The sequence below is a fragment of the Octopus sinensis genome, linkage group LG15 (genome assembly GCF_006345805.1).
Source record: "Octopus sinensis linkage group LG15, ASM634580v1, whole genome shotgun sequence".
NCBI classification, from domain to species: domain Eukaryota; kingdom Metazoa; phylum Mollusca; class Cephalopoda; order Octopoda; family Octopodidae; genus Octopus; species Octopus sinensis.
In genome coordinates this window covers 26194146-26215422 of record NC_043011.1, presented here as the reverse complement: position 1 = coordinate 26215422, position 21277 = coordinate 26194146, and the positions used below count along the sequence as shown (strand labels likewise).

Sequence of the window (21277 nt, the reverse complement as noted above, 5' to 3'; positions counted from 1 at the left end):
TAAACCCAGTCCTGACATAGCTTTTATTTGTAATTTTTCTCAAAAAATTCTCTTGAGGATTTTTCCTTTTCAAATTATTTACATACCTGTTTGACCATTTCATGACTTTATGTATTAAAATTTATTAAAACTTCATAACTTTTGTCGTTATAATGTTTTACTTCTTCCAAATCCTGTTTTCTGAGTGGGTAGCAATTATCAAATTTTAAACCTCTGTAACACATTTTTATATCCTTGTATTGGATACATACTATAAGGAAGCAGAGGGGAAGAAAGTATATACATGACGCACTACTATTACATGAGACTCAACAATCTATATCCAAGGCTCACAGTGAACTGCTACCAACATGAACTACCAATCGCTGACAGTTCTTTGTTTTATAACAATGAGTCAGTCCACCTAAGTCACTTGGGGATGGTCAGAACCCTTCCACAATTTAAAAAACATTTTTCCGGAATAAATGAATAACAAATCCAGATTCAGCATGGAAAATTTCAGCAATATACCAAATTTGAAAATTTTCCCTTGATTTTAAAATTTCAAAATCTGTGACAGCAACAGAAAAGACCCCTATTTCCAACTAAATTTCTCATTAGGCCTGTCTATGTCTCCAAATCTTGAATGACTGATCACTTGTCCTTGTCAAACCTGTGCCAATAACAGATGAACTGGTACTATAGAAGTTCGGAATAGCATAGTATATTCTCATGAATGAATTTGGTAGATGGAAACTGTGTGGAAGCCAGTTTCCATGTGTATGTCTTTATGCCTTCCGCTGCCTGAGAACTAATTTTGGTCTATTTATATTCCCTATCACTTAGCAGCTCAGCAAAAGATACTAACAGAATAAATACCAGATTTTAAAAATATAAGTATTAGGGTTGATTTGTTTGACTAAACCCAAGGTGGTCTCCCAGCCTGGCCACAATTTAATAACAAACAAGTAAAAAAAAAAGGGGGAGGTATAAAATAAAAATCAAAAATTAAACTAAAATACCACTTAGTTAGTGGTTTCATATTAATCTGCATAAACTAAATTTTAGCAAAATAAATTTATAGGAACACATACATACAGACTGCATGCATCTAGAAATGTTTGCTTGTATTATTTTTTTAATAATTTGGATATTTGTGTACAAAATAAAGTTAATGTTTTTACCACTTATGTTCATTCTACAAGAATACATGATAGCTACTTCTCAACAGTAAATGCTAAATGTGTATAGTATCTATTTTGCAGCTAAACAAAAATCTACTAGCAGAGTTAATATGTCTTGTGTAATTAAACTTGTATTTGCAGTCAGTAGTCATAGGTTTTGTTCAATATTTCAAACTCACAGACCTACTGAAGCTATTTATGTAAATGTACATATTTGCAACAACAGCAAGCCAAAAAGTCAGCTTTGTTGTTGAATAGCAGTGAAGTAGGTGATCAAACAGTTGGAAACAAGCGCATTTATTCCAATTTTGGGAAAAAATGGAGTGTAAAAGAAAAACAAAATATCATCTGTCAGTAAAAAAAAATCTATTATTTCTATCAATTAACTGTCCTTAAAGTCATTTACACAAAAATTACTATCTTATAGACAGAGAGGAGCGAAAGGAAGCCTTTATATGGTCGTTTGACCTGCTAGAAATAGCAACCAAATTTCCTTTGAATTACACACGCACAACAAAAGGATATATTAGATAATGTAGAGTTAAATACATTATACACTGAAATAAAATGTATTGTCATGGCTGAAACACTTTCTATCAAAGGTCTACTGAATCAAGGTAGACTTGTGCCTAAACAACAAGAGTGGCCAGAAAGGAGGCTGGTATTACAGAGAACAAAATTGTTTGGAAAGCATTTTCTGTATCATGCACAATTACAGAATGAAGTTTTGATTTCGGTTCAAGTAGAAAATTGATAAAATTAGTACAAGTACTAGATACACTGAAGATGATGCACCCAGCTGTGCTCTTCTTTTTGTGATTCCCTAATTAAAGCAAATAATATCCTCCTCATTCATCATCAAAAACAACCCTAATGTTACAGTGAAACTGTCAATCTACAAAAAGCACAAAGGTACTTAACTGCTTGCACAACTAATCCCTATTTACATTTATCATCCATATAACCACCTTCCTCCCATCTCCTGTCTGTGCTGACCTGAGGAGAAAAACAGGAGGCAGCTGGCAAGAGAAGGCATTAGAAGTGACAAAAGATGTGTCCAGCAGAGAAATAGTCTACAGACACTTTCTATTGTTACAATTAGCTGACAGCTCTAACAAACTCTAATAACACTGCAGGAGTAAGACAGGGCATGAAATGGATGATAGGTAGGAGAGGGGAAGTGCAGTGTTGCAGTTGTCATTAGAATATCTCATGGTTCTCTAAAATTGAGCATGAAAAGAAGATGTAAGTCACATAAGAAAACAAACAAGGATGATTTAAAAAAAGTATAAGTATCAAAATAAGGAATTCATAGAACAGTGAATCGTTTAATAAACAATTACTTCATCAAATTTTGTATTGTTTCAAATCATTAAGAGGCTATGACATTTTAAGTAATAAGAGGTAATTTTCTCTCCCCATCCTCACTAAAAGATACCAATTATGAAAAGAGTAGACAACTAAACGAGCTAACACTGACTTATTGGCCATACTGACAAAGAAATTAGTCAATAGTTTTTGTAGTCATACATTCCAAATAACATGATACTGAATAATGATGTACAAAAGTGTTCTACAATTTTTATTTTATGAGTCCCACAGACCTTAAAATATATTGATACTGAATGTTCATTCTGTAAAACTGTCTTGTACATTGTGGCTGCTCTTGAGCATAGTAACCCTTGGTTTTGTGAATTGGAAACCAGGAACCCTTTGCTTCAATAGTTGTCACAATGACTATCAAATGTTCATTTCTTACACATTAGTTGCAGAACACAACAAATTCATAGCTTAAACCACCACACATAAACGTACAAGAACAATGCTAGAAAAATCATTCTTTGAGATTAACCGGCTTCATATAACCAAAACAGGCTAATTACTTCAGTTCCTACATTCCAAATTCAAATCCCACAGTATTTCATTCTTTCAAGGTAGAGATACTAGTCATATAGCCCAAACAGCACTTCTTCACAACAGAACAACTAAACCTTTATCCAAAACACAAATATGCCTCACTGACTAATACATACAGTTTAGGCACCATCTATCTCCATGCAATACAGGCACTAGAAATCTTGACCTAAATACCTCACAAAAGATTAAATAATAGCAAGATAAAACACCCAATTGCACCAAATGCTGACTTTATAAAATTACAACTGACACAAGTCACAGAATAGTAACTTGGTGGCAGAGTGTTTACAAGATATGTGAAATTCAGAAGAGAACATAACTACCTATATAGATACACACAAGCAAAAATATTAGATGGCATGTATGGAGCACTAAAGAAAAAAAGAAGAAAAAAAAAGAAAACCTGCAATTCTCATATCCCAAATATATTCAGCTTTATTTGAATGATTACAGAAGCAACAAGCTAATCTATCAAAGTTAATGGAATAAAACAAAAGTGAATTTAGTTTCTTGGAAATGTGGAGAAATACTTCAATTCCTTAAGAAAAGTAGCCTTTAATAGGTGAACAGTTGGTTTTATTATATAGTCATAGCTCAGTCCCAGCTAAGTAGATCTATGATGAAAAAAAAAAAACAACCTTTTTCCTCCAAATATTGTAAGGCTATGTATCCTTATAATCCAATGTATCCATCATTGTCTAAAAAGAAGTAGTGGTAACATTACTCCAACCACACACCTTCCTACTCTCTGGAAGTGGACAAACAACAATTGTGGTTGAGCTTACAGTACCCTGGGAGGACAGAGTTGACATTTCTCACCAACTAAAGAAAACAAATATCAGGACTTGGTTAATGAGGTTTTTCTCAAACGATGTCGTGCTAGATTGGTCTGGAACCCAAACGACTTAAAAAAAAAAAAAAAAGGCACCAAGAAAAAAGGCATGGCAGCTGAAACCAGCTCAAGGTGATTGTGATTGGCAAGAGAGCTCAAGGTTGCGGTTGACACAGGTGAAACCCTTCTGCAGGCAAAAAGTAATGTAGCCCTTGGTGCCTGTTCAGGCAAAGTATAGACTAAAAGGCAAAATCCTTGTGACCCAGAGATACCTGCTGATGATACAGAAGGGTTTTTGATATAGCGATGAATTAAGAAGAAATTCTGATACCTCTGAGTAGTTCCTACACTTTCTGTGTGTGGTAAAGCATCTCCAACATTCACTTCAGCTATAAAGTAAGAAAGGATACTCTAGACGATTACAGGTAAGTTCACCACCATCAATCTACTGCAGGAAATGCTCACCACAAGTTTACCAAGAAAATATATCCATAGTATCTCACCATTAATAGTTAAAATCTATTTTATTGAAAAAAGAAAAAAAAAAGGTGAATTGATGATGGTGAACTTAACAAATATGGCCCTGGTCACCATATTTTGAACAAGATACTCAACACTCTTTATAAACAAAACACTGATGATAGAAATGACACTTTCAGTATTGATTACTTTCAATAATCACATCAGTTTGAAACTGAACCCATGACAGAATGTGTGCAATATGAATATTTTCAAAATTGAAAGAATTTATTGTATGAAAGAGACTCGTTTCCTTTGTCAAGTTTTAGATTTCATATCAAATTTCTAAAGCAATTCTTTGAACTCTCTAACACAAGAATCTATCTCTGATGTGCTGAATTCCACTTCATCACAATACAACACTATCTCTCCAAATAACACAACATACCAAAAGAACCTATAGAAGAAACAATAACACTATTAGTCGGTTTGAACATAGCTGAGCAGAATATTGAGAAAACCACAATCTTTTGTGACACTCATTGCTTTCAGCTTTATCTCTCTGCAATCAACAACAAGACTATTTTAATTAATCTTCAAAAAGAGCAGATGCAGGTATTTAACATTTGTCAGTTACCCAAGAACTTCAAACCTATCTCTCATTCAGAGATTTACATTCAAGCAATAGTAATCATGAGTGATGAGATTAATGACATAACTACACAGTGGGAAGTAAAATAGTGGAAGTATAAAAGTAAAGAACATCTCTTTGAGAAGAGTACTGGTCTCTCAACAGATACCACTCGTAACTAGATTATTTACTTCACGTTCTTTTAGTGGTTTCAATCATTAGAGTGTGGCAATGATGTGGCAACACATGCTTATAGCTGATTACATTCACCCAGTACTTATTTTATCATGCTCACAAGGATGAAAGGCAAAGTGGACCTAGATAGGAGTTGAACTCAAAATGCAACCAAATGCCACAAAGTATTTTGCTCCATGTGTTACTGATTCCATCATTCACTCATCGAGAAAAATGATTTTAAAACTGTTTTAATCCAAACATATTCCCAGAAACATACTACCAAACAAACTATATGGAGAGAGGTCAGTATAGCATGCTGAACTAGGAAACTAAGTAGAATACATGAAGCAGCACTTTAGCCACAGTGCACCATACACTGGCACTTTGTCAGTTATGAAGATGAGGGTACCAGTTGATCCAATCAATGGAACAGCCTGATTGTGAAATTAATGTGCAAATGGCTGAGCACTCCACAGACACATGTACCCTTAATGCAGTTCTCTGGGAGGATTCGGATGACACAAAGTGTGACAAAACTGGCCCTTTGTAATACAGGTACTATTCATTTTAGCCAGTTGAGTGAACTACAGCAACATGAAATAAAGGGTCTTGCTCAAGGACATGTGTTGCCAGGAATTGAACTCATGACCTTATGACCATGAGCTGAATACCCTAACCACTAAGCCATGCACCTTTATGCATCATAGTAGATGGTTCAAATATCAGCACAACAAAATGAAGCAGATCTTAGAAAAGAGGCAACAGATATGATTTGTTTGCAAAAAAAAATGGAAAATAGTTAAAACTAGGTTGAATCGAATAAAATTAAGACAAGATAGAAGTGACCCAAAAAGTAGGTGGTGATTTCAATAGGGGCCACTTGGCCTACTAGAAATAAGTTAATTTCTTCAAATCACACTCTACTGTCTTTAAAAATAAAGGAATGACAACTGGGTTGAGACTGAGGAACAACATGAAACAAAACAGAGACTATATTTCAATTAGATTACACAATAGAGGAATACAATAGAAACATTTGATGCAGCCACTGTAACTAGAGCTTGTATGTGAATAAACACAATAAAATATCACATCCATCTGAAACAAACTGCAAATAAAGAATCAGCTGTCAGAACATTTGATAATGCCCCATAAAATATTTTAACAATACAAGCATTAATATCAGAATTACGTTTTTTTTTTTTTTTTTTTAATAAGGTAATAAAATCATATAAGCTAGAACCAAAAAATATAGTACATACAGCAAAACCAAAAAAATATATGAAATGAGATGAACTGTTAAAAAAAAATAAAAGAACTTAAAATTGAAACCTGTGTTTGCAAATGAGTATTTCACACATACAAGGTTCAGGTGTATCTGTGTGGTAAGAAGCTTACTTCCCAACCACATGGTTCTGGGTTCAGTCCCACTGTATGGCACCTTGGGCAAGTGTCTTCTACTATAGCCTTTTGAGTGGATTTGGTAGATGGAAACTGAAAAAAGCCTGTCATATGAGTGTGTATGTTTGTCCTCCACCACTGCTTGACAACCAGTGTTGGTGTGTTTGCATTCTCGTAATTTAGCAATTCAGCTTAAGAGACCAATAGAATAAGTACTTTGCTTAAAAAAGAAATAAGTACTGGGGTTGATTGATTTGACTAAAAATTCTTCAAGGTGATTCCCCAGCATGGCTGCTGTCTAATGACTGAAACAAGTAAAAGTCAAATGATACACACATTGCTGTAGAAAATCTACCTCAACAAAATCTGTCTGACCCATGCAAGCATGGAAAAGTGAATGTTAAATGATGCTGTTGATACATATTATCCTGGTTTTAGACTAGGTATACTGTAATGCTTGTATATTGAGAAAGTCAACTACAAAGACCGGCATCAGGAAAGGCATCCAACTGCTAAGCATACCCACAAGAAGGAAACCATGATGAGTATAATAAGAAGGCAGTCATGGTGTCTCTAAGGCTAAGCCCTACTTTAATACATATTACACAAATACAGAAATTTGATATTCCCTAAATACAGAACTGACTTTTGAGACCTACAATTTAAAGGATTAAATTGGATTTCACTTGAAATAAGACGTTCTTTATATAACCTAAAAATAGAGTGATAGGAAGATATGCTTTTCTTGAGAAGTATGAGAAACCCGAGTTCAGTGAAATAGTTTACTTGCCAATGATTAGTAAAAGTGAGACCTTGAATGAAGGTTCCAATTTATGAGGAACACAAGTAGCTGAGGTATTCATGCCTTTCCAAAAGGTTGGGCACAATGCAGTTATGGAGGCACTCAGATGTCTGCTGTGGCATATATAAGTAAATATGAAAGAAGGTACATTTTGAGTGAGTAAATGTTGATGCTGAAAGGTACTGAGCAGTGGTACCAAAGATTAGGGAGTTGGGGGTAGAGAGGATGATGTCAGAACCAAAATTAAAGGAGACATACAAAGAAACATTCTATGTAGCATCATCTCACATCTCAATATTTAAAACAAGGATTTTTTCTTCTTTTTTTTTAAAATCATAACAGACAGTATTTAGTTATGGTCACTTTACATCATGAGCTCAAATCCTACCTAGTTCAACTCTGCTTTCATCCATTCAAGGCCAATAAAAGACCTATCAGTCAAAAATTAGATTTAGGTTAAATCACTACATGCTTGTCCTCAGAAAGGTATACATTTAAAAATAAGTATCTAAAGTTTTATTGTTACAGTTTGTTTACGTAACTATGGAAAAATTGAACACTATTAAAGATTTATGTTATACTCAGTAGCGTAACTGGGGAGGGGGCACATACCCTGGGCACCAATTGAAGTGGGGCGCAGAATTGACCCATGATATGATAAGCTTGAACTCCATTTATAAAATTGCAATTGTAAGTATGGATTTCCAGCATATCGTTTTATGCTGTTATTGAAGGAAAATTCAATATGATGGCTGTCTACATTCATGTCTAGACATTTTTACAAAGGGTGTCAAAGAAGGCTTTGCAAAAGTAAACATTCAAAAAATTTATATTTTGAATTACAGGCTGTACTGAACCGGCAGGTAAATGAACCCCCTGGTAAAGTATTTATTCCTAAAATATTGCTTTAAAACATTAATTACTTGTAACAAATAAGTACTATATAATATCATGGATTTTGTAATTGGTGGGGAAGGGGGGGCCGCATTTTTGCAGCTTGCCCTGGATGCAGTTTACCCTAGCTATGCTACTGGTTATACTCTATGTAAGAAAGTTGAAGGACACATTTTAAACTAAAAGATTGCACATATATCTATCTATATATATATATATATATATACACACACACACACACACACATATATCTATCTATCTATCTATATTATATATATATATATACACACACACACACATATATCTATCTATCTATCTATCTATCTATATATATATATATATATATATATATATATACACACATATATATAATGTATCATCATCATTGATTTAACATTTACTTTTCCTTGCTGGCATGGATCAGATAAAAGTACATTTTCTGCTTCCTTGTAAGGTAAGAATCTCCCAATCTACTGAATAACAAATAGCCCAGACATGGTTTCAAGGAGAACTGGAAACAAATAACATTGTTTGAATGAGACTTGTTTACAAAGATCACATAACATCTCAAGGAAACCAGATGTGCTTTCGATGCAGCCTGCATTGTTAGTGTGAATGCAAGGGTCATTGTTTACAACCACTGAACACATGAAGGTCAACAGAAATACAAACTTAGAAATACACAACAGGATGCTTCCACTTTCCTCCTACTGAATCAGTTTCCATCTACTAAATCCATTTAAAAGGTTTTAGTTGGCCTAGGGTTATTGCAGAGTTCACCGAGGCAAATATTCTATGGCCAGATGTCCTTCCTGTCATCAAACCTCACCAGTTTCCAAGCATGGTAATATTATCCCATGCCCAGACATGTTTTCACAGGATACTGAAAATGAATGACGCTGCTATTATGACAGTGATACTCATTTACAACTATCACATGATGCCAAGACAGGGAAACACAAGTATACACACACATATACACACAATATGCAATGACAATACGCACATATACATACAGGATGGTTGTCCACTTGTGACCAAGGAAAACCACTGCTGACCTTTAGGAATATTGTGCACTCAAGATTACCTTATACTTTATACTTGCGGCTCTGTCAGTGACCACCAAGCCCTGCTCTTGACAAACATATACGACTGCAAACATTACAGACCAAGCTTTTTCCACGCTTAAATTCTTCTTGAATACGTGCTCCTTCAAAGGTATCAACTCCCTCCTTTACTTGTTTCCTGTATCTGTGGTGAGGACAAGCATTGCTCTCCCAGTTAGCCTCCTGTATTTCACAGACCTTTAATGAGGACTTTACACAGTCCTTAAATCGCAAACTTGGCTTCTGCCAGGGTCACCTTCCACTATAGTTCCCTATATAGCATCTGTTTAGGGATCCTGCAATCATTCATTCTAACAAGGTGTCCAGTCCAATGTAACCGGTGTTTGTGCACCATCACCTCAATACTCAGAATATCAGCTTTCCTCAGGACCTGTGTATCTAGAGTTTTTTAAAGTCCAGCCAACATTCTGAATGTGTCTCAGTCATCTCTGATGGAAGCATTCAAGGACATTTGTAAAGAGTCCATGTCTCACATGAGTAAAGGAGCAATGTTAGTACACATGCACGGTACACAGCAATTTTTGTTCGCCTTGTGATGCCATACAAGGACTAGACATGAGACTGAAGAGACTGGAAGGAATCAGTTGCTCTCTGCAGCCTAAAAGATATTTCATCATCCAGGGAGCAAGAACAGCTGAGTGTGCTGCCCAGGTAGACAAACTTGTCGACTATTTTCAGTATTGTTCCTTTAACTAAGATAGCTGGTTCCATCCACATTGCGGTTTCCTGGTGCAAGCTGGAACATTACAGCAATCTTGTCTAGGTTAATGCCAAGGCCAAATGCCTGGCAAGAAGCAGAAATATAATTCACAAGTATTTGCATATCATCCACTGTATTAGTGACTAAGTCACAGTCATCTGCATAAAGGAGATCATAAATAAGAGTTTGGAAAACTTTTGAATTGGCAGCAAATCGATGCGGGTTAAAAAGACATACATACACACATGTATATTTACTCACATACTCACACAAGTTACTTTCAGTTTACATCTATCAAATCCACTCATATGATTTTGGTCAACCTGAGGCTCCTGAAGAATATACTTGCAAATGGTCCCATGCTGTGGCACTGAATCTGAAACCATATGGTCAGGAAGTAAACTTCTTAACCATACAGCAACATCTGTGCCTATCAAAAGATATTAAATGCAAGAACTCTGTCCTCCTCCTCATACTACATAAACTGAAATAAGTACCAGTTAAGCACTGGGGTCAATCTCCCCATAATTTTCAGGCCTTGTGCGTATAGTAGAAAGGATTATTATTATTATCATTACTAAGGAAGCAGTGAGCTGGCAGAATCATTAGCATACCAGGCAAAATGCTTAGCAGCATTTCATCTGTCTTTACACTCTGAGTTCAAATGCTGCTGAGATTGACTTTACCCTTTATCCTCTCAGGGTCAATAAAATAAGTACCAGTTGAGTACTGGAGTCGATGTAATCAACTTACCCACTCTCCTGGAATTGCTGGCTTTGCACCAAAATTTGAAATCATTATCATCATCATCCTTGATACAATAAAGTGTTCCCTGAGGATTTGTTGTGCATCTCTATGCATTTGGAACAACTGTTGCAGGGCTCCAAACAACCACAATGGTGAAATGTGTGTAGAAATTTTAATATAAACTTGTGTCTATCCTTATTTTCCTTACATTTGCTCTGTAGTCATATGTGGTAATACTGCTCAGTATAGTAGTTAATGAATAAGAATAGAGAAAACAGAATGGATTATGAAAATCTATGTGGAGTGCTAAACATAACAGTTGCAGCATAATTTCTACCACTGTTATCATCAAGGCAGTGAGCTGGCAGAATCATTAGCATGCCAAACAAAATGTTTAGTGGCATTTTATCTGTCTTTACAATCCGAGTTCAAAGTCTGCTCAGGTCGGATTTGTCTTTCATCCTTTCAGGGCCAATGATGTAAGTACCAGTTAAACACTGGGATAGATGTAATCAATAATCTTCCTCCCGAGCTGGCAAAAACGGTAGCACGCCGGGCGAAATGCGTAGCCGTATTTCGTCTGCCGTTACGTTCTGAGTTCAATTTCCGCCGAGGTCGACTTTGCCTTTCATCCTTTCGGGGTCGATAAATTAAGTACCAGTTACGCACTGGGGTCAATGTAATCGACTTAATCCGTTTGTCTGTCCCCTCTGTGTTTAGCCCCTTGTGGGTAGTAAAGAAAGAAAAATAATCTTCCTCCCCAAATTAGAAAGATATTATTATTATTAAGGTGATGAGCTGGCAGAATTGTTAGCACACCGGGCAAAATGCTTGGTGGTATTTCACCTATCTTTACCTTCAGAGTTCAAATTCTGCTGAGGTTGACTTATCCTTTCAGGGTCGATAAATTAAGTACCAGTCAAGTACTGGGGTCAATGTGATCGACTTTCCTCCTCTCCCAAAATTTCAGGCTTTGTGCTTAGACTATTATTAATATTATTATTATTATAAAGTGGTAAATTGGCTGAATTGTTATTGTGTCAGACAAAAGGCTTAGCCTTTCTTCTGGTTCTTTACATTTGGAGTTCAAACTCCATTGAGGTTGACTTTGCCTTACAATTTTACGGGGTTGAAATAAGTACCAATTGAGAACTGAAGTCAATGTTATAGACTTACCCTATTCCCCTCAAAACTTGCTGGCCTTGTGCCAAAACTTGAAACCATTTCTATCATTATGATGGTGAGATGGCAAAATTTTTTACCATACTGAACAAAATGCTGCAAAGCATTTCTTCTTACTCTTGACATTTTGAGTTCAAATACCACTGAAATCAACTTAATCTTTCATCCTTTCAGGGTCAATAATATAAAGTATCAGCAAAGTACTCAAATGATGTAATCAACTATCCCTCTCCCACTCAAAATTGCTTGTGCCAAATCAGAAAGAACTATTATTATTATTATCAACAAAGCCACAGACAGTCTAAATAAAATATCACCAACTACCTTCTAGCATATAGTTTTCTACAGCACAGATCTTATGTTTCATTCTTCTGTAACAGGTGGCCCAAAAAGTACCAGTTACATACTATGAAAAAGTCACATAAGTGTATGAAAAATGTTCTGAAGGCATAATAATAATAATAAAAACATAGTGGACTGACAAATTCATTAGGACATCAATACTTGTTAATGCTTTGAGTTTAAATCCTGACAAAGTCAACTTTACTTTTCATCCCTGTGGGGGTGATAAAATAAAACACAAGCACTGGAGTCACTTTAATCAACTAACCCTTATCTCTTATTTCAAACCCTTTGCTTATATTATTAGAAACAATTATTGTTATTTTAAGAGCATCAGACAAAATGCCATAAGGTTTTTCTTTCAACTCTTTATACATTCTAGGTTCAAATCCCTCTGAGGTTAATTTTGCTTTTCATCTTTCTTGGGGGTAAATAAAGTACTAGATAAGTACTGGAGTTGATGTAATTGAGTTTTCCCTTCACCTCTAGCCAGATTAAGTTACCAATTTGTCTAAATTCCCTCTGAAACAATTTCATCATTGTTGATAGGAACTGGTGAACATATTTGTAATCTTGTTAGAAACTGATAGGAAGGTGTTTGGTCTGATGATGGTGATGACAGTAACAATAAACCTTTCAAACTGCACAGATACTACTCTCCAATATTAAGTATATATTAGATTTAGAAAATACTATTCAGAATTTGTAACAAAAATTTAACTTCTTTTTGAAATCTGAAATATTCAAATCACTTGTTACAGAGTAGTCTATATTTTGGGACCATGGTATTCTACTCACTGAATCAGAAGCCAACAAGAGTGTGTTCATGTGGTTACTCAACTTGCTAAAAACAGCAGCCACATTTCTTCAAATTACAGCAAGCTTAAAAAAACAAATGATACATTCCATATACAAAATGATGGAATGGTCTCTGCAGTAAGATCTTTGATCATTGGTCTACTCAGCTGGACCTGACCTGAGGTTAATCAGAAGCATCGAGCTTGTTTGCCTTTCTGGGCTGGATTGAAGCATAAGGTGAGGTCTTGTGTCTAGATAGGGATAACTATTCCTAAAAAGCTTTGTTTTTTATAAATACAGCCCAAAATAAATGGATAGAGGAGGATTCATATACATTATAACTTCATTAATAAAGGAAAGGCAAGATATGAGTGTTAGCAAAGTCTGTCTGCAAAGATGTGAGGAAGTAAAACTCATCCACACAGTATGCATACAATCCTATTAAGGAAAACTCCTTAGACAATGGAGACAGAAATTATCCAAATGAATACAAACAGGTCTAGAAATGACCAACATTTGATAGAAAACTTGCACTATTTCAGCTGCAAAAACTTTCAAATATATATATTGCCAGATCAGATTGGAGCCTGATGCAACCTCCTGGCTTGCCAGTCCTCAAAATGTCCAACCCATGCCAGCTTGAAAAGTGGATGTTAAACGATGATGATGATATATCATCATCATCATCATTTAATGTCCATCTTCTATGCATGCATGAATAGGATGGCTGACAGGAGCCAGCCAAGTAGAAGGCTACCCCAGGCTACTGTGTCTATTTTAACAGAGTTTTTATGGCTGGATGCCCTTCCTAAAACCAACCACTCTGCAGAGTGAACTCAGTGTTTTTATGTGGCACTAACTAGCACAGGTGAGGTTAGTTTTGGCATAACTTTTACAGCTGGATGTCCTTCCAAATGCCAACCACTTTACAGCATGGACTGGATGCTTTTTACATGGAACCAGCACCGGCAGGGTCACCAAATAACTCACAAGATAAGGAATTTTGAGAGGGGTAGGGGCATTTGAGGAGGGAAACTTGTGTCAGAGGAAAGGTTAGAGTGTGACAGAGAGGTAGAAATGGGAGTCTTGTTATAACGGAGGGGGTAATGGAAGATGTGATCCTGTGTCGAATGATAAAAGGTTAAAGTGTGACACAGAAATAGAGAGGCAGAAACAGATGTCTTGCTACAGAGGGGGTACATAGTTACAGAGAGAAAGAATAGAAAGAGTTTCTATGGCTGAATGCCCTTCCTGCCACCAATCCTCACTTGTTTCCAAGTAGGATAATATTTCTGTGACTGGACATGTTCATGGAAGATTGGAAACATTAAGGACACCAGTAGTATGTCAGTGATACTCATTTATAACTATCACAAAATGCCAAAGCAAAGAGGCAGTAGTACACACGATGGGCTTCTTTCATTTCCCATCTACCAAATCGATCCACAAGACATTGATCAGCCTGGGGTTACAATGAAAGACACCGATGGTGCTATGTAGCAGGACTAAACCTGAAACCATGTGGTTGGAAAGCAAACTTCTTAACCACAAAGCCGTGCATGCATGCACATACACCCCACCACTGGTAACAAATGTAGAGAATGCAGTACCATCTGAAAGTGGTGCAATTACAGTACCAGAGCTCAAGAGATCCACAGGCTCATAAATCTCTTGGGAGCATATGAGAATATTTTGATGGAGGTAAGGTGGTGAACTGGCAGACTCGTTAGCGCGCTGGGCAAAATGCTTAGTGGCATTTCATCTGCCTTTACGTTTTGAATTCAAATTCCACTGGGCCGACTTGACCTTTCACCCTTATGGAGTCTATAAAATAAGTAGCAGCTGAACACTGGGATTGATGTAATTGACTTATCCCCTGGCCTCATGCCAAAATTTGAAATCAATATTTTGATCAAGGTGGAAGCTCCATTTCATTCATAAAATATTCAAGAATGTGTACACCTAAAGATGGACCCAACAGAAAGTATTTCTGTTGATGGTGATCATATACTGAAGTCAATGTCAGAGGAATATTTGCAGATTGTATCACTGTATTATCAAACACTCCTGTACATATTTTTAATGATGCGTGTGTGTGTATATATACACTGTCTTGAAAACAAAAAATATAGAAAAATTTAGTAAAATAACTTTGTTTTTAATATTATGCCCAGGTTTAGAACAATGTAAAGGGTTCATATGTAAAACTGGTTAATATGAACTCTCTAAAACTAGTCATGTATCTCAGAATCAGAAGCAGTCTCAGGAGGGTCATGAAAAGAAATTCTGCATTATGAGACCATATACAGGCATACCCCATGTTACGGCCACCTCTTATGCTAACAGAAATTGTAAATTATGACCATTATTTCAGGAAACGGCCTGTAATTTTGCTCTAATGGAGACTTGTATAGTTTTAAATTTTAAAAACTACACTTTCTTCTTAGTGCAATGGCAGCTTGCACTTTAGTATACAGTTAATGATTTGAAAAACTATCATCACGTTACACACATAGATGTATATAAAATATACATAATGTGAGTATGTGTTTGCATATATATGAATGGGTATGTGTGTGTATATGTGTTTCTGTCAACACAACCACCAACAATAATGTATAGTATGAAATTGATAAGCAAATCCATTTCAAATATAAACATGAGATATCCTTGTGTATTTTCAAAGTTGAATGAGAGGTCTTTGATCTTTGGTCTAAGAGGCTTAATTTGAGACTAAACAGCCACAACAATACAATTAGTAAGAAATATACTACTACAACACCAATAATACCCAGTATCACTAACATCTAAATCAATGCAACCCACATCATCCCCACTATCAACCCACCGACTTTTGACTCCACTAGCTACAAAAGATATTAGCATGTATGAAAACATGAGTGTATGCATTTATGTTTTAAGTCAGCAGTGCAAGGAGCAAATTGCTTATAAAATTGGGTGACCCTTCAGTTAACTGTAATCATTTATCTTTTCATCACATTTTCTTTATTTCAGCAATAAAATAAAACAATTTTCAGCTCTCACAAATCAGATCTTTACAGGATGTTTTTTTTTTTTTTTTGCTGTAAAAGAGTTCCACTGGATATTAAACCTGATGTTTTAAAAAGACTTGATAGGAAAGTAAAACCAAGTTATGTTACCTAAATAATCAAATCTTGCAACATCTACAGTAGGAACAATATATGACAATATGGAGAAAATTATGTCAAGTGCTCAAGAAGCTACTCCATTAACTGTCTGGACCTTATTTTTCCACAGATCTAATATAATGCTACAAATGCACTGACTTTTGATTGAATGGATCGAGGATCATAATTGACATAATGTGCCAATAAACACAATGGTAATTTTTTTAAAATAAAGTAAAATGTTTATATGACAATTTGCAGAAAAAGGAAGGTAAAATTCTATGGAAAACCCTTTTTTGGCTAGTAAAGGCTGATTTGAAAGGTTTAAAAAGAGAATGAATTTGCACAACAAACATGACTTGTGAAACTACAAGCACTGATACAGAGGCTGCAACTAATTATCCTGAGCAGCTGAAGAAGATGATTGCAGAAGGGGGCTACACACCAGAGCAAGAATACTAGTTGATGGAAGCGCATGCCTGCTGGAACTTTTATTTCTCAAGAAGGAAAATCAACACCAGGACTTAAAACTTCCAAAAATCATCTGACACATTTTGGGGAAGGAAATGCCACCAGTGAGTGATATGAAATTAGAGCCCTTACAAGTTCATCACTCTGAAAATTTAAGGGCTTTTAAAGGTTACACCAAGTTTAATCTACCTCTGATTTGACATTCAAATAAAAAAATAGGGATGACTAAGAGCTTTCAAAGAGTACTTCACAAACGTTTCTCATCCTGCCATAAAAAGGAACAGTGCCAGACAATATTTCCAACAAAGAATTGCTTTTAGACAGTGCACTAAATCACCCAGCAAATTTAGATGACCTTTCTGATAATGTGAGAGTAGAATATATCCCCAAGAATACTCTTTTGCTCCAGCCAATGGATCAAAGTGTGATAACCAACTTCAAGACATATTATATGAGAAGAACTTTCAAGCAACTTATGAGAGCAAATGACAAGGAGGATAAACTTACAGTTAAAGATTTCTGAAAGAAATTCAACACAATGGATGCTGTGGATAATAGAGCAGAGTCATGGGATGAAGTGAAACCTTCAACTTTGAATAATGCTCGGAAAAATTTAAGGCCAGGTTATATCCATAACATTACAAGTTCTCAGGCGGAGAGTCTGCATCAAATTCAGAAAGAGATTGTGACACTTGCAAAAGGATGGAGATGATGTGACCGAGTTGTTAGTATCCCAGAAAGTTTATCTAATGAGGAGTTGATGCAGTTAGAAAGTGAACAAGTTGAGAATACGGACGAGACAATGGAAGTTCCAACATCACCACTTAAATTGGCTACAAAAATTATTGCTAAAGGTCTGCAGGTTTTTGTTGATAATGATCCTAATTATAAACATAACATACAAATTAAAAGAGTTTATAATGAGCTCAGTTCTTATACGGAGTTGTACAAAGAGATGATGTGTCACAAACAACAAAAACCTCTTTGGATAAGCGAGTCACCCCTAAAGATGATGTTCAAGATAAATGAACTATGAAGATAGTAAATATTGTCCCTCATCATCCTATTAACGCTAATTCCACCACCACTATTCACAGAGTAGTCAACATCTACTGTGGTAAGAGCGTATCTAATGATATTACGATTCTTATTAATTCCCTTCTTCCTCTTGAAATGTTTTCTATTTTATGTATATATATTGTATCGTATCTGCTTAGAAAGTTATTTTCATGTATGAAGGTGATTGTGCTTTTTGTTCTCTGTTGTTTTCTTGAGCTTTTTTTTTTTTCTTTTGGTGGGAACGTAATATCACTTAATATGAAAATCAATAGAAAAATTAATTTCGCAATACGGCCAGACTTTCGGGAATGCATTACTTCCGTAAAGCGAGAGATTCCTGTAATCGGGCATCATCGTCTGAAAAGATTAAATACTAGTTTGTGAACTCGTATTTAATTGTTTTTTGTTTTTTTAAGCAGCTTGTGAATCGTGCAACCATCGGTCGAAATAATGTTAAAAGAGAAAATAACTAAACAAAAATAACATGTATATAATAAACAAAACAAAAGACAACATATATGAAGTTTCAGATTTACGGGAAAGTTAAAGTAGAAACGAGGGTCATGCTTTTTTTAAAGACTTCTATTGAGTAAATTCAACACATACACAGGCTTGATGACACAAACAAGAAAGTAGAATTCAAAACATGAGCATATATATTTTTATTATTATTACTCGGCAGAAGTTAGAGTAACTCAGGGGCCTTCCAAAGATTTGTGCATCAGCACTTCGTCTGATAAATGCCATGCAGGAAACTATCGAGTCTAGAATCACTCTATAACTTCTGTCGATTATTATTATAAGTCGACTACATCGACCGCAGAGTTCAGCTAGGAATTTGAACTCAGAACGTAGAGAAGAATGACGTACCTGCCACCAAACAAGTATGTCATTCTTACTAAATCGTTACCTAAGGACGAAATAATAATAATAATAATAATATATATATGGGATTAAAGTCGAAGTTCAGAATTTTATTAGTTCTAAACGAATGGTAATTATCCTGCGTAGACAAACATTAGCCTTTGTATGTGTATAAATATATAAATCTATTCACACCCGTATTTGGTTTCATAAACACACGAGGCAAGCAGTAATATCGACTTATCACTAGATAAGTCGACTCACTTAACAGAGGAAAAAAAGGCCCTAAACCATTAGCTATGTATAAGCATATCAGCGAATACCCGTAAATGTTTTGTGCAAATGACAATACACCCATTGAACACATGTAAGGCTGTGTGCGCTGCCATCTTTAAATACCCACAATGCATCACAATGACGGCCATCAAAAGTGAAGTACGAAATTATATTTTTATTATGGAGAATGTGAAGTGAGGCATTCATCCCGTTTCCTTTTTAATATTATAAGTACCGCGAGGTAAGAACATGGGTATTGGACATAATAAAATAGCCAGTGAATGAAAGAACACTAAATAAAGTATCAGACGTTGGGCGTTGAATCCTTGGTCACACCACAATAGAAAATGTGTGTGTGTGTGTGTACATATGCATATAAAGAAAAACAAATGTTTGGGAAAGATTTATGTTGTTCTGCTACCCATTCACCCAGCCTAAACTGAACAGACTGATGATCGAAGGCCATGACAATCGTGTCTTTCTCTTGGATATTACATATTTAGAACTACAATATCCAATGTGTTGTTCTCCCAGTAGAAGTGCAATATTTGAGAGAGATCTAACAACTATTTCTAGAAGGTTGAGATAGAGAACGTAAAGGCTCTCCCGCGTTGACCTGTTCATATTTCGAGAAATTTAAAACAAAACAAAACAAAATCATTTTTAGGGAAGTTTATCCACAGACACGCCAATAATTATATAACTATATGCTTCATAAGTGTGTGTGTGTATCTATATACATAGTCATGACAAGAGACATATTCGAGGAAAGATAATATTCAAAAGAATTTCTATGGAACATATAGAACACACATCTGCCAGATATATACACACACTTGAAACATATGTGTATATATACACAAACATATAGTTACATGTATTTACATGTAATACACACGCACATATATAGTTGCAAATATACGTACATATAATACGTAAAGAGTTGCATATATATATATGTATCTATAATACATACGTATCTATTATAATTACTAAAAAAAGGGAAGGGGTCGACAACTTCGTCTTTTCCTGCTTCCGGGATCGATTAAGTACAAGTGTACCAGTGATGCATCCAGGTCCATGTAATCACCAATGCAGTTATCAATAAGTGCATAAAATACTATATAATAACCTTAGATATTAGTTTGTTTGTTTGTTGTTTTTTTCTTTGAATAGCAGTATTAGTAGAGCGTCGAACAAAATTAAAGACTTCAATGTAGTTGTCGCTTTATACTGAGAGTTCAAATACTGCCTGAATCGAATTCGCAATTCATTCTTTCCAGACTCGATAAAATGATGAGTACCAGTCGAATAATCGGGATCGATTTCATCGAGTGTGTTCTACACTCTGGAGTATTTTATGCTCTCGAGTTTTTTGTTAAAAACCATTCTTTTTATTATTATTTTGATTTGTCAGTCTAACAAAAAAAAGTATTCCTGTACTATGACTGGACTACCCGAAAACATGAGGGTGCATCCACCCGACAGACAAACATACATACATACAGACGGACAAACAAACAAACAAGCAGAAGAGATTGGTCCCTCACCTTTGAAATTTTTGATGACCAATTTTTTGGCGGCGGCGGGTCTGTTGGCGGCGTTGAGGGGTGAAGCATGGTGTCTGCTGATACCATTGCTGGAGTTGGTCAGAGCGGAGAAGTTAGGTCTCCTCTCAGACTCGGTCATTGTTCTCACTCCTCTATCACCTTCTTTTTCTCTCTCTACCACTTCGTCTACAGCCGCTGCTGCTGCTACTGGTGTTGCTGTTGATGCTGCTGCGTCTACTCCTCCTCCTCCCTCACCTCTGTCTCTTTCTCCTTCTTCTCTCCTCTCTCCTTTTCTTTTACTTTCTTCTTCTTTTTCTTCTTGTTTATGATGATTGTGGTTGCGGTCGTCGTCGTCGTCTTCTTTCTCTTCCTTACGTCCACCACTACCACCTCTGCTGCTGCCAGCGCCGCCGCTGTCACCACCACCACCACCACTGCTGCTGCTAGGACCTTCTATATTTTGCCCACTTTTGTCCCTCGAAGTAGACGGAGCAGTGAAAGTCTTAGTTGTATAGTTACTAGTAGTTGTGGTTGTTGTACTGGTTGAGGTACCTGTACAACTGGCAGAAGTGGTGGTAGGAGTGAGGGTGGAAGTGGTAGTAGCAGTGGTTATGGTATTGGTGGCAGTGCTGAGGTTTAGGTCCTGGTCGTCACTTGCTTTGTTGTTGAAGGTTTGCGAATTCACTTTGCTAGTCACAACAGTCGGTCTGATGCCGTTAGTACTGTTAGTGGTGGT

General features: G+C 35.9%; 1 protein-coding gene across 1 annotated transcript in view; it reads right to left on the bottom strand.

Moving 5' to 3' along the window:
- The window catches only part of LOC115219630 (cullin-4A), a 63732-nt gene extending 42907 nt beyond the window's left edge, over positions 1–20825 (bottom strand). The window contains exon 1 of the mRNA XM_029789780.2: positions 20542–20825. Coding sequence (XP_029645640.1) covers positions 20542–20680 — 139 coding nt within the window. The 5' untranslated portion in view covers positions 20681–20825. The remainder of the gene's footprint in view (positions 1–20541) is intronic.
- Positions 20826–21277: the final 452 nt, after the last annotated feature.